At 33.7% G+C, this 15,393-nt stretch overlaps 1 protein-coding gene across 1 annotated transcript; it reads left to right on the top strand.

Annotated features, from left to right (window-relative positions):
• Nucleotides 1-4,327: 4,327 nt before the first annotated feature.
• On the top strand, nucleotides 4,328-11,564 carry Lmx1a (LIM homeobox transcription factor 1 alpha). The gene is made up of 5 exons (XM_018550458.1): nucleotides 4,328-4,445; nucleotides 5,633-6,055; nucleotides 9,503-9,808; nucleotides 10,134-10,232; nucleotides 11,308-11,564. The coding sequence occupies exons 1-5, from the start codon at nucleotides 4,328-4,330 to the stop codon at nucleotides 11,562-11,564; spliced, it is 1,203 nt and encodes a 400-aa protein (XP_018405960.1).
• Nucleotides 11,565-15,393: the final 3,829 nt, after the last annotated feature.

A 15,393-nucleotide genomic window follows, 5' to 3' on the forward strand; every position in this document is an offset into this window, starting at 1 on the left:
GGGGGCTGTACCCTGTATGTATAGTCGAAAATAATATATTATATATAACGCTCTTCTGAATCTATCTCAAGAGTTAACCGATCCTGTCGGCGTCTTGGATAGAAGATCTCAAAAGCTCAGCTTGCGCTCGGGGCGTTTGGATGTTCTCCGCCACTGCATACACCGCTCTCGTTTCGCTCTCGTATGGGCGCCGCGCCGTGGCGCATTCCTAACAAAGTAGTCATCACGCATTCCTGGGACGCAATCGTGAACTTCCACCCTCGTTAGCAAAAGATGGATTCGTGCGCGCTAGACTAAAGAGGACACGTTATTAGAATTCATCCCGTGGCTGTCAGAGCGGGGTGGCAGGATGACATCAAGTTTGAATTCCATCGAGCCCCCCGAAAAGCGACGATTCGATAGCGACTTTTTTCCTTTCTTCTTTGTCATAATGCGAGGGATATGTGTATTGTTCACCGTGAAAGGTATATTCGAATTTTCTGCGGGAGTTAAAGATACAGATATTTGCTGTGTAGAAAAGAAATAAGCACGCATGAGCATGATTTTAATAATGATCATGTTTCAATGTACACTGTCAATCACTAAAAATCTATAGTATACGTAACATGACGGCACTGAGACGAGAATCTACTAAGAAAGTCGAGATTAATAGTTTGACTAGTGTAACAATAGATACTTTTAAAGTACATCTGTGAGAAAATAGATTTATTCTGCTCAGATGTGTGTATATTTCAATATTTCTTCATTTATCTTAACCCTACTCAGGGTATTATTGTTCTTTCTAAATAGCCACTATACCCAACTGCGTTAATTTTAAAGCCTGAGAAAATTATTCCTTTTGTAAAATTGTTTGGACACATACGGTACGCACACAAAGGACTAGAATTTTTGTCTAGAGTTTATCTTCAATGTTTTAAAATATATCATGCATTTTCAGAACGTGTGCAACATAAAGCTTTAACATCGTAGAACTGTATATGCAATGTTTCGTAGGCACCCTTTCTTTGCGTGACTAAAGGGAAGTTGGATGACCTGTACGAACAGGGATTTTCTCCACAGGATGTATAATGCTCGAACAGTATCGGCATAATTACACGGCTGACGTTAGTGTCACATCCTAAACAGTATGCCGGAGAAGGGTAGGGTTTCGAATTGCATGCACCTGCAAAGAACCCCATATTTCATCTGATGCTGCAGCGACTTTTGTGCTTTTACGTGCCGTGAAATGGTAAGGGTCATTGAGCATCCCTAATTTTTCATTGTCCCGAGAAATAAAACCAGGATCGATAACTGGATCCTAGATCGAGATTCGGATTACATCTGGAACAGCGCGGCTTTAACTCTTAACGCCCGAAGTGCGATAAAAGCTATTGTTCATAGATTAAATTACACAGATTTTTCGAGAGTATGCCAAACTTTGTAAATCACTAGGTTTTTTTTTTCCACTAAAATAGAGAACCGCAAATTTAAATCGAAAAGACCAATAAAACGATATACTGTTGCGTTTTAAAAGTTTCTTATATGAATGATACAAAATCATTCGCTATGAAATTATTTTAATACAATTTTGTAACTTTAATTTTACACGTGTACTGCTATATCTAATATTAAATAAAATAAAAGAAAATAATTGAAAATTAAATAGATAATTGAAAATAGAAACGAAGAAATTATCATGAATAAAATTACATGTATTATACACAATAGAAAAAAATTATTTCTTCCCTCATACTCATATAAAAATCTTCAAAACGAATCATTCTAAAACATGAAAAAATTCCAATTGTTTATTATTAAAATAGAATTATAGGTATCTACAAGTAAATGAAGAGAGAATTTGGATTTCCTTTAATAAATTTTTAATTTGGTTTAATTTACGAATTTTTTCATCTATTTCCAAGGTATCTATAAGTAAAGGATTCGTAGATCCTACACGACGTATGGTGACTGTCGCGTACGATTAAGTCTGAATACTAACTGGACATCTCGGACGGAGGGGAACGGGGGCTCCCTCGACCTGCACGTGTTTCCCCCGAATATTTTGCATCACCATTACCGCCAACTTGATGCCCCTTTGTATCGTGCACCGGAGGGGCAATGCCGTAGTTTCATTCCCAACTAGGCGTATCATTGGGGGATTCGTACCGCGCGCAGCACAGGAACAGAGACAAAGAGATCTATATAGGCTTTTATTTGGCAAACATCGCCGATGGACGGCCCGTACAAAGGACGGCATTGTCGCATATTTACGCGGACTGACAAACGGCCAAATACTCAGTGCGCACCGACTTTCGGCGAAAAAATATGTCCGCAGGCAGTCTTGCTTGAAAGTGGCATCGGTTATTAGCTGAATCTGCGGGGGCAAAAGCTATATACGTCGAAAAAAGAGCGGAGGCTGATCGACAACGAGCGCTACTCAAGTCTACACAAATAGATTCATGTCAATATAGCGTTTCGATATCTTCTCTTTGGGTTTTTTGCGTTTTTGTCTGTCATATTTTTCGATAGACTTTTATGTTAAATTGAATAGTTATTATAAAATAGTTCAAACACACATCTATATTTATCTAAAATAAATATTACATAAAATTATATTAGGATCGATGTTCACCAGTGGAAACTTCGTATTGCTCAAATTATCTAAAAGTTGAGTTAGCTATATTGTTAAATAATTCCACACGAATTTATCCACACATCTCTAATTCTGCAAATTGCTCAGCGAGTTTAATTTATATATTTTTTACAATAAAATTATTTACAGCTGATAAGCATGACATTTTAAATTCTTCTTTCATTTCTTCTACCTTTTTTAGATATAGAAAATTATGTATTGTATTGTTAAATTAATCTCTTCTCCGATAATATAATTATTTCTATAATCAGTTGGACTTTTTGTTATTTTTAACATATATTTTTTACCGCGTGGGATAAACTTGCTGCTCGCTCTTATATTGATTCCAACAATGATAAAGCCAAGATACACATATAGGAGGTAGAGAAAGCTGTCATTCTATAAATTTATCTTAAATTGATAAATTTTTGTTTTGTATTGTATGATAAAAAAGGAGATGTTGGCGGCGCCTAAAATTGATGTCCGACGAGATACGTCACTGAATCCGGCAATGGTCGGTCGGATATTGATCTCCGCTCGTACGTCGCCGCCGGTTGAGGATCACTGGTGCCGTTTTACCCCACCGCTGTACGGGCTCGCTCTAGCAAGGGCGGTTCCGAGCAACCGCCAATCGCGCTTCCACCGTTAGCTTCCACGGGGGTTGAACCCGCCCTCCTCACTTTCGCGTCGATGCCCCGTCTATCTCCAATGACGAAGACGAGACGCACACCTGCACACCCACACAAACGAGAAGGTAGAGAAAGCTGTGTGGGGGATGGGATTTGGAGGAAGGGAAGAAAGGAGAGAGAGAGGGGGATGATTTTCGCTGTCGACGAAGTCAGCGATTTCGTCAAAAAAGCGACGGAGCTCGCACTGATGACACATACGAAACCATTACGTACGGAGTGCGTTCGGTGCTGATAGTGGACAAGTGGATGTGGAAGTGGTCGGGGTACGAGTGCGGAAATATCGAGAGCGGTCGTCGTCTTCGTGTCCAGAATGCGATGCGGTCGTGGCATCTTGTGTCCTAAGGTCGTCCGGAAAGATCGTTGCGTTGAACTCGCACGTCGCAGCCCCGGCAGTTCGTCATGAGACTCGGATGACGTACGGCATTGCCCGTATCAAAAAACCGGTGAGGGCTAAACGCGACGATTGTCCTGGCCGTCGCTTTCCGCCGCTGATCGGAGGCACGAATATTCTAATCAAAACAAGATCGATGTAAGGGACTAATTTAGATTAGGCCTGAACTGACTTACTCAAGTGGTTAGATAGAGAGTTTGTTGTATTTCTATATATATTTAGCGCAAAATAACGCGAAGTTCTGATTTTTGATGATAAGTGATATTGCAGAAGCTGAACAATTTGAAGGATCAATTAGTCGCCGAGACGAGGAGCAAGTGAAGTGTGATCTATCGTCGAAAAACTTGAATCAAAAGTTCTAGCAAGACTTAAAGAGACACCTTGACATTTTCGAAATAATCGGAAGCCAAGAATAAAAACAGGCAAGAAGAAAACAGAGTGGTAGAGTTTTTTTTTTGAGAAAATAAACTTTTCCTTCTGAGATCTAACCCATCTGTCTTTGATCTAAAGACTTTTTATTCGGACATTGTGTGGCCTTCAAGTGTTTAGAATTCCAGCGAAAGCTTGCAGCAAAAACTTTAAAATTCCTTACAGCTCAAAAACTTTCTATCTTCAAGGTTCCAGTCAGAAGACACCATGTTGGAATTTTATCCTCCAGCACCTGGTTCTTTTAATCGTCAAAGCGAACCGGGCCAACCCTTGCCGACGGTTCCGCCTATTCCCTTTCGGCCCACAACTGATAATAATAATGCAGGTGAGAACAAATTAATAAAATGCATAAATAGTTTGTATTTTTATTCCGCGATATATACGTTTTTAAATTCCAAACACTCGAACGCTTTAAGACAATTAAAGAAGATAGTAAAGATATGATCGTTTGATCTATGATTTTTTATTCTCGAAAAATGTAAAACTATAGGCTGTATTCATAGTAAGATGTAAGAGTAAAAAATTGACCATACACAGTCGAATGTGAGAAGAATAATTGACTGTGATTTCTTACTCTTACTTTTTACTCCGTGTATTACAGACGACGCATTACATATTCATCTTAAGACTAGTCTTAGGCCGGTATTCATAGTCAATTCTTATATTCAAGATCGTTTTAAGTACAGTCTTAAGATGTCACGAACCAATCAAAAGCCGGTATTCATAGTCGATTCTTATTTCAAGATTACTTTAAGTTATGTCTTAAGATGCTAAAGTGGTCCTCTGATTGGTTCGTAACTCTTCAAGGCTGAACTTAAGACGGTCTTGAATATAAGAACTGACTAAAGGGCTGCATTCGCGTCTTAAGACATTACTTAAGACAATTAAAGTCTTCAAATAAGAACTGACTATGAATACCCTAAGCTAAGTTCAAGCCGTAAGAAATTGACCTATCATCATCGATTATTCTCCTCACATTCAACTGTGATTCTAGTCAATTTATTGAGTTTAAGTTTACTTAAAATCTCATTGTAGATGTTGCTTGAAACTTCCTCTGATCAATGAAATGATCGTACAATATCTCCAGAAAAAATCTCCCAAATTTTTATAATTATTTACTTTTCTAAAAGTATTAAAAATATTGCTTCAGAAATTCTTGAAAGTTTTAGGTCATTATTTTAGATCACATCGACTATTGATTACTTGTTTAATAAAACCAAAAATAAATATTTGCAATAGAGCTATTAAATATATTACATATATACTATTTTACGCGTTTTACAGTAAAAAAAAACATTGAATCTATGTTGAGAGAGATGCGATCGTGTCTCGCGTAAAGTTACGCGCAGTGGACGGCAAGGTGGACCGTGTATCTATCCGCACTACTGCGTTTTCTTCTACCTGTTTACCTACACAAACGATATCCAACCGATTTCGATTCACGGGACATCGCGTTTAGGAATAGTGAGATTGCGAATACCGCTATAATACGTCGGGCGTTTTTTCCCGCAGAACCATCCGTTTCGGTGAAGACGGAGTCCGGCCTCCTCGAGACTATCTGCGCCGGCTGCGGTCGCACCATCGCCGACAAGTACGTGATGCGGGTCGGCGAGAGGAATTACCACGAGGAGTGTCTCTTGTGCACGGCATGTGGCGCGATGCTGTCGCACTCGTGTTTCATACGCGACCTCAAGCTCTACTGCCGTTCTGATTACGAAAGGATCTTCGGGGTGAAGTGCGCGCGGTGCATGGAGAAGATCAGCTGCTCGGATCTGGTGATGCGGCCGGTATCGGGCCTGATCTTCCACGTGGAATGCTTCGCGTGTTGCATGTGCGGCCAGCCGTTGCCACGGGGCGCTCACTACATCCTCAGACAGGGCCAGCCGATCTGCAGACGAGACTTCGAACACGAGCTGTTTCTAAATAGTCCGCAAGGTGAGTGTCGCCTGTGTTTTATTGTGTTTTATGGACATGAGTGTATGCGTAATTGCGTTCCATCTGCATTAAGTTTCGAGTTCTCGCTCGACCGTTTTGAAATAGCGAACCTATTTGGATTATAATTCTTCTCTCTGAAGTATAATACATAGATAGACTAGAAAGGTAGGAAATACTCGGACAATTTTTATTTTAAATAATAACAAAGTCATTTGAAGTGAACACTTTGTTGTTAAAAGAATATGATAAACTATAAATGATTCTTTTATATATAAATTTGATTTGCTGTATACATTGATAAAATATGTGTAAATAACAGCGTAAATAAAGAATGTTACTGCCTGATAGAAATTGTATCCTAATCGAAAAGAAAGATAGTAATTTGCATTAAATGATAATTGCTTATCGAGAACGTTTTCAGAAAAAAATAATAAATCAAATAAAAGATTTTTGTCGTTAAATATTATACGCTATTATCTATATTTAAAAAAATGCTTTTACAAATTTATTATGAATAATAGCTACGCAGCTAATCGACGGACATGCTTACTAAAACGTATTTTCCGGTGATTATCGTAGCATTTCATGGGATGTTTTGCAATAAAAGCAAAAGTGTTTTGTGGATTTTGAAATTTAATTAATTTTACTCATCTTTCTATAGAGAGAGCAGTTTCTACATTTTTTTAAATAACGAAAGCAAGAAGCAATTTTTACTTGAGATTATGTTCATAAAAAACCGTGTTTTCAAAAAAAATAATCCTACGTGAAGAATAAGATTAAATAATAAAGAAAATATTATGAAGTTTTAATCAGATCAAATAGTTTTTGAGATATCCAATTTTGAAAACATTGTTTAGAAAAGAAAAACGTGCTTAATCTTTCTCAATCGTGAATATCTTAAACAGTCAGTTCTTCTTATTTCTCGGGTTTCTGGTATATATCATATAACTTACCTTTCTTTTCAGAAATAAATAAAAAATGATTTTTACTTTGATTAACAATATTAAATTAAGAATCTCATAGAATATTCCTAATATTCCTAGTATTTAACGGCAGGAGCCATATATCAGTCGATTTATAGTTTATTTTATAATTTTGTTAATTTTTACTGGATTTGATTTATATGTATAGATTTACATCTTAAGAAAATACGAAGACAAAAAATTGATTTTATCTGGTTTCCAACCTACTATCTCTCTTTAAGGAACTCAATATTGATGATGTATGCACGGACGTAATAATTTCTTTCGTACAATAGAAAGACCGTTCTTACATGAAATATGTATGAAATATACCTAAATCAGTATTGGCATGAATGAAAATGTGTGATGTGCGTATCATTATGTTGCATGAAATGAGTTTCCACAACATATTCATTTCTACATGAAATCACAAGCTCTATTTTCATCCTCTCGTTGATAGAAGCATTAACTGATATTACAATTGAGCGACTCTGCGAAAGGCTTAGTTAAGTAAATATCTCGACGTAGTTTACTCGTGCAGAATAAACCGAAAGGAGATCTAACGTTTCTTGTATGTACTGTTTTCTGTGACAAAACAAACTGCTCATTATCTTTCGTATCGTCTTGTTTCGATTCAAACACGTATCGATTGACGTGCCATTTCCAACGTCAAATTATAATGAATTGGGAATTGAGATTGGCGAGCGATACGAGCTTTTGGTCGCGAAATAATTTCACAAAGCCTCCCCTCAACTATTATCGCGGAATGCTTGAAAATACACCGAATAACAATAAAATGAAAAACCGTTGAGAAACGCATTGTACATACCTTGTTGCATTGTTCGCAGGTTGTACTACAATCTAAAGACATCCAAAGTAAAAATCTACAGGAATTTCGAAACAGGGCTGTTCCTTTTCAAGGTAATTACATTTAAATCAAGTGATAAACGATCGAAAGCGATATCGTATGGGGACGCCTGTTTCGCGGCGTTTTCCTAAAACTAGACATCGTTGAATTCGCCAATCCTTTCTCGCATAATCGAAATATCGTGATAATGTACAATATATCTTGCTACCAAGAAGGATGTGGAATTTATTCCATGGCATTTATCCGACCGATATCTCGACATAAATTTATAGCACGCGTTTCGAGATATTTTATGTGTTATCGATGACGATAGAAAATGATAAAAGAGCAGTTTGTGAGCCACCTATTTCTATATATATATATATATTCCTTTATCACTCTTTCTCTTTATATTACGCACATGAATGCGAGAAATCGCACAACAGAGAAACATTGAAAAAGAGATCTCGATAAAAATTTTAAAATAAATCTAAAAATTTTCACGGGGTAATGAAGCATTGCGGAAATAAATTTTTTAAAAATTATATCAGTATCGTGCAAATATTTCTGCCGAGTACCGCGTCGGTTTTAATTGTTCATCGCGCTTTTATTAATGATCCGCAATTTAAACAGCGATCTCGCTCATTGATTTGATCGACAATTCCACTGTTCGCCCAGTATTCCCACGGAGCGAAACAATTTTTAACAATGGAATTTTCAGAATTCTCGAAATATCCGCGCGGAAAATGGAATCCGCTCGCGTATGGCCGGTGCGTTTGTTCGCGGCCGACATATTGCCGCGCCGCGGTACATATGTTGCACGGTAGGCGTGGCCTGCGCTTTGTCGGATCACTGTCTGATCGAAACCACCCGTATCTACTGCTCGACTTCGACCACTGCCTCTTGCATCTGACGATCAATCCGTCGCACTGGGGTCACGAAATTCGAAACGCGAACTTATTGTTTCCGCAGTGATTATTTATTCGCTCTTATTATTCTCCATCTCACTTTGTCGTTCAATGTTATTTTCATAAGCCTTCGTGTCATAGATTTGTCCTTTTTAGCTGAACTTTTTACGTAATTCTCTATTCTCTGTTTCTCTCCAAAGTGGAAAGAAAAAGAGATAAACTGTGCAAGAAATTCAATTAAAGGAACAGGCTTAATTGGCTCTTTTATTAATTTTTATAAGAACAGACGTTTTACCAAATAAATTAAAAATATTAATGTATAATATACAATAAAATAAGAGAATATATGTATAAACGTATAATATTTTTTCAATATGACATTAAAAATTATAAATAAGTAAAAAATTAATGTTTTCTGGTAAAATAAACAAAATAAAGATAACTGTAGGCGAATAGCTCTCGCCTTTTATTATTAATTCAATTTTCTTCTTATTCTTTTTTATATTAAAAATTATAAAGAGAAACGTATTATTCTTTTTACGTATTACTTAATTCTGTTGTATTCTTTATTTATTTATTTGTTGCTGTTAGCTGTGTGTGAATGTATGAAGTGTTTTTTTTAATATTGAAAAGTATAGACACTTGAAATAAAAAATTAATATGAAATAAGAGAAAAGCGATGCTGTACACGTAAAATATTTATAAATATAAATGGATCGTATTGCTACAGATGATGACTTATTGGACGAGAATCGACCACGGGATGGCCGTCGGGGTCCAAAACGGCCGCGGACGATCCTTACGTCGGCACAGCGACGTCAGTTCAAGGCGTCGTTCGAGGTGTCTCCCAAGCCTTGCAGGAAAGTTCGCGAAGCACTCGCTAAGGACACTGGCCTTAGCGTGCGCGTGGTTCAAGTGTGGTTCCAGAATCAGCGCGCGAAGATGAAGAAACTCCAGCGGAAGGCCAAAACGGAGCCCGGATCCGATAAAGAGCCAAAGGAGGAGCGAAGGACGGAAAGTCCACACAGCGATCACAGTAAGTGGCCTTTTTGTCTTATTAGTCCAAGACCGTATCGAGAATTCAACGCACTACTGATCCTGAAGTACTTTTTTAAATCTGAACGTGAGGTTTCGAAAACGTTATTGTCTCTACGCATTGTACTTTCAATACCCGATTAATAAATAAATTTTAATAATTTTCGTCGTATTTTTATCACATTTGGGCTATCTATTTTTTTTTTTTTTATTCAAGTAAGATCAAAGTGTAGAATCGAGGAAAAACGCGCGGATTTGCGAAGACTGGTTAATGGGGCTTAAATAAACGAATGAGTTCAATGTCAATTGTCTAATCTCGTTCGCAGGTCATTACTTGAACGCCCTGAACATGCGCGATGGGGAATCTTCTAGCTTCCCCTCAGCCACCCAACCGCTCAACCCCAATAACCCGTACTCGCCCGACGGTAAGTCTTTACTCACCGTAGAAACTCATTTGCGCACCGGTGTCACAAACGGTATGTGCGTACTAACGCGTTTGCGTTCCGACAGTTGTTTACAAGGTATATCCCAGAACATGTGGACGATATTTTTGGGAGCAGACATTCTGCGGTTGATCTGTATAGTCGACTCACTAACAAATTTTTATGGAAATGTTGTAAACATTTATGAGTTGCAATTTGTACAGCATTTTAACATTTATTATTACAAATACTCTTTTAAATCCCTGAATTATTTTATAATAGTTAACGTAAAAATAAATTGTTACTAACGAAAAATTGATTGCCGATTGTAATTGACATATATTTTATCTGTCGTATTTTTGGTGATTTATTATAACACAATGACATGATAATGTACAAAAGGCGAATGAATAAAATTGATCAAATACGCTGTTAAAAACAAAAAATCGAATCTATAGAAATGTATGTCAATTGCATTTGCTAAATAATTTTAAAATTATTTTTATTATTATATAAAGTAGTAAAAATGTGTTTAATTATTTTATGTGTTTCTATGTTTATTTTTACATTTATCATAAAAAGTTTAGAAACTTAAATTGAACATATTAAAAATGCTGTAATTATTGTATTTCGACATATTTCAAGAACGTTTCTATTAAGCAAAATTTGTTTACTCCAATTCTTTTTTTAATCAAAGCTCAAATATATCTATACATTTTTAGAACCTCCAACAATTTTATGTGCCCACTCAAATTCAAATCAAATAGTTTCTATGTAGAGAACGACAATTTCTTTTTATATCCCGCGTCTGCAATTTTTAATAGTTTTTTTTCGATTCCAATCAAATTTATTATTTAATATCCAACTATTGGATATAAAGAAACTCATTTTTCTTTTCCAACGCAGTATATAATTTATTGTGTTAGACAATATTTTTCATTGTCTAATTTTGTATTATGTCACAGAAGTCTTCTCATTGTTGCAACTTGCATACCAGTTTAACAACATCTCGGAACGGTCGCATCTCGTCGAAGTGGTACTTTGTGAGAAACGACGAAATGCATATCTTTTTTTCCAGACGCATACCCGGGCCACTCGGGGGAGAGCTTCTGTAGCAGCGATCTGTCCCTGGACGGTACAGACGGCGGCTTTGACATCGGCGAGAACGATGGCGGCGGCGCGGACGGTAGTCATCAGGGTGCCTCGCATTCTCACCATGGCTCATCATCGCACGACACCCCGTCGCTGTCGCAGAGTCTGCACGCGGCCATCAACAATCCCATCGACAAATTGTTCATGATGCAAAGTAGTTACTTCAGCGGCGATCACGCGTAATCCAAGTTTCCCTCTTTCTTCCTCTCTCTATCTTTTTCCCTCTGTCACTGTCCCTCCGAAAGTCTCTGGAATTCGTCGCTTATTTCTCATCGCCTTCACCCTTCTGCGTCCTTTTCCCTGTTCTACGAAGTGATTTGCTTTGTCAACGAGCAAGCTGACGTAGCATTATTATTCAATTTCCAGCATTGAAGTGATCGCTATCAGTTTGTTGAATTTAGACGGTTTTCTATGCTGGTCGCTGCTAACCCATTTCTGGCCGACGTTGTAAAAATTTTATTTTACTTTTATTTTTACATTTTTTTCTAGATGACTTGATGTATTTTTAACATTTGAATTTGCAATCTCGACGAATTTTCAAAAAATATTTACTTTTCCTTCTGTTTCAGACAAAAATCTGTATTTATCCTCTGTGTGTAATAAATGCATATTCATAAAAACGTGTTACGAAGAATAGTTATTAAAAGTTTTCCTTAATTATATATTTTTCATTCTATGACAAAGACATCGGATGTATTAAAACTATAATGTTATGTTAATATAAAGATTTTATTCCTACGAACATTTCATGCTTTCAACAGCCTGGCTGCAGAAAAATTATCACAATGAAATACTTTTTTCTGAGTAAAATGAAAAACGAATTAAAAGAATACAGTAAAAAATGATAAAGTAGAAAAGTCAATATGATGGAAGAAACAATGCTTGTAATTTTTTAAATAATTGGTATCTGTACGTATATATTATGTATATTTATATGTATTGTATATATTATATTATTTACACCGTAAATTTTTAAGAATACTTTAAAAATGTTTAACAAGCTACTTAAATAAATCTGTCGATATCATAACGTTATTAATATGTAGAGTATAATAAAGCTAATAATAATTATAACAATAAAATTGATATTTATAAAAGCTATACTATCATTTTTATCGTTTATACATATATTATTCTAATTTCTCACACACATTTATATTTAATTTATTTATAATTTATTAATATTCATTTCTTACAACTTATTCCTTATTTTTCAATAATTCATATAAATGTTAAATATGCATGATGAAAAGTTTCTGTATCAAGAACAGAAAGACTTCGTATATTATCATGAAAATATATTTAAGAAGTTTAAGAAGATGTACAAGAAAAACTATGCTATAAACCATCTACTATCATATATGTTTCTATTTTTTTATTAATAAAATTGTACATATTTAAAAACTTCATTTAATTATACATATTAAAAATCCTTTTCTTTTTATGTTTGATAATTTGTTTAGTATTATTATATAATATTACATAATATTATTATACACATAGAACGTACATTAATTAAATAAAAAAATGTTACAATAATTAAAGCAATTTAAATTTCTTATCTTTTTTTGTAACAAACGGAGTTTTACTTTCAAATTTTTCTGAAAAAAAGACGAGATTCAGTTGTTTTCTTCTATAATATAAGTTATATAAGTTAAAAAATTATTTGATAACGTAATAAAGATGTTAAAAAATAACCCCTTGTTTGATATTTTTTTGAAGCCTGAAACAGTAAAAAATTTAAATTTAGAGAAAAAAGCTCCATATCGCAAACGAGAAAGAGAGTGAGAATATGATTGCAGACGGAGGAGATGTTATCTGTTTAATTATTAAGTATGTATATAATTGACAGCACATTAATGATTCAGGGATTAAGAACACACAGAAAGTACTTTCTGATCTTTTTTCACATATAAAACGGTATATTCAGATGTTTAATGTATTTTACATTTGTTCCTTTTTCGTGATCATTACTAATCTATAACTTGCGTCTCAGCTGTTAGCGCAGTAACTATTGTCGCCTCTACATATAATATATCTCACTACTGGTGGCAGGCTTTCTCTTGTTTTTGTTCTGATTTCAAATCATTCTCTTTTGTGTTATACTACTATCTTGATAACAAGTATCAGGATAGTAGCAACGTGTTTTTATCAATATGATAACGCTCGTAACATGCATGGGAATTAATGTTTAACTATTATCGTTTTGCGTGACATATTTTTATTAAAAATATCAATATAATTTCTAACAAGATTTTATATGTTTTTCTGGATTAAAGCTTAAAACTAATTTAAGATTTGCTTAAATAGGAGTATTTAGACACTATTCAACAATAACGTATTAATAGTTATAGACACTATTTAACAATAACATCTTGCGATTTTTAAAAGTTATTTTCAGATTGCAATATTACTTTCTCAGTCTAAGAATATTTTACATTTGCGACTATAGCATAGTGATATTTTTTTCAGTCTAACATTATAGCGATGGACAATTGTTTTTATTTTACTGAAGGATTTCTATTTCTATGTGAACGTGAGCAAAAAGAAAAAATATTATACAAGATAATTTACTTAACTTTAGATATGTTTGTCGTTTTAAATAATAAAGATAAGAATCAAAGCAACAATGTTTTAAGATTTCAAAGAGCAAGTAATAGGCAATATATAAAATTTTGTTTTTGTAATATAGTTTAAAAGAGATTTTAAGAACTCTATTTTTTTTTAAATGAAATTTTTTATATAAGAGAAATACAAGATAAGATAATCAATATATTTTTACTCAAAATTAATATTTTATAGAAACATAAAGTATAAAATATTTCATTAACTATTGATCTTTTAATAATTTAATTTTTTAAATACATTTTTATTACTTTTGTATACAGAAAAAAATGTTATATAAAAAATTGTGAGATTCTATTTAAAGAAACTCAAGTTACTATATTTTTATGCATAAAAGTATTACCAATAAGTGCTTTACGAATGCTTCTTAAAATATCTTAAAATCTTATAACTTTAATTCGTTTTGTCAAAATAAAAAAATATATTAAAAATATACATGTTAAATAGATCACTTTGTATATACAGATAAGATGTTTGTGATACATACGAAAACTACGAATTTCTTTTAAAGAGAGAAATAAATCCTATTGTTCAAATATTCAATTTCATATAAAATAATACATGATTATACAATTATATCTATTAAGCAAAATTATGTAATAAAGATATATATTGATACAAAATCTTATCACCTTCGTAACGGAACACTTGAATTGTATAAAAAAGAACATGACATTTAATTTTCTGATTGTTGTTCTAACAAGTTTATGGACCTTTTATGTAGCCTTTATGTTTTTTATAAACACTATAAACTTATAAAAGATCCGTATTATAAATTTAAATAAATATTAAAATAATTAAGATGTAAATTCGCTTTTACATGCATTTTTATATGCTTATTTCTTACATTGAGAAAAAATACTGTAAACTTAAATAAATATTTATTGAATTAGATATTTTAATTAAATATTTACTTACAGTAAACAAGCATGTATTCAATAAAAAGAAAATATTGTTAAATCAATTAATATTTTTTTTTATCAAATACATATATCTTTATGTTTACTAAATATTTAGTTGGCACTATTCAAATAAATTTTATTTAAATTTATAATATTTTTTTCTCAGTGTAATACATTTTCATTTACGCCTGCAGCGTGCATCTATATCACTACAATTTTATCCGTAGAAAATGGAACGTATGTATATTATAATAATAATTTACTTTCAATGTATAACTTTCATGTGTACTTTCATTTTTTCAACATTAGCTTTGTTGAAATGATGTCTTTTTTTCTTTAGTAAAAAGGTGCAATTTTTCTTTGATAATCTCAATTCAATTTGTCGATATCTCTTTTTTCGAAGAGATTTCTAATTATACCCTTAAAATTAAAATTACGAATTAATAAATTTTCTGAAATTTTAAACATACAAATTTTCATATTTA

This window comes from Cyphomyrmex costatus, unplaced genomic scaffold (assembly GCF_001594065.2).
Source record: "Cyphomyrmex costatus isolate MS0001 unplaced genomic scaffold, Ccosl1.0 scaffold123, whole genome shotgun sequence".
NCBI classification, from domain to species: Eukaryota; Metazoa; Arthropoda; class Insecta; order Hymenoptera; family Formicidae; genus Cyphomyrmex; species Cyphomyrmex costatus.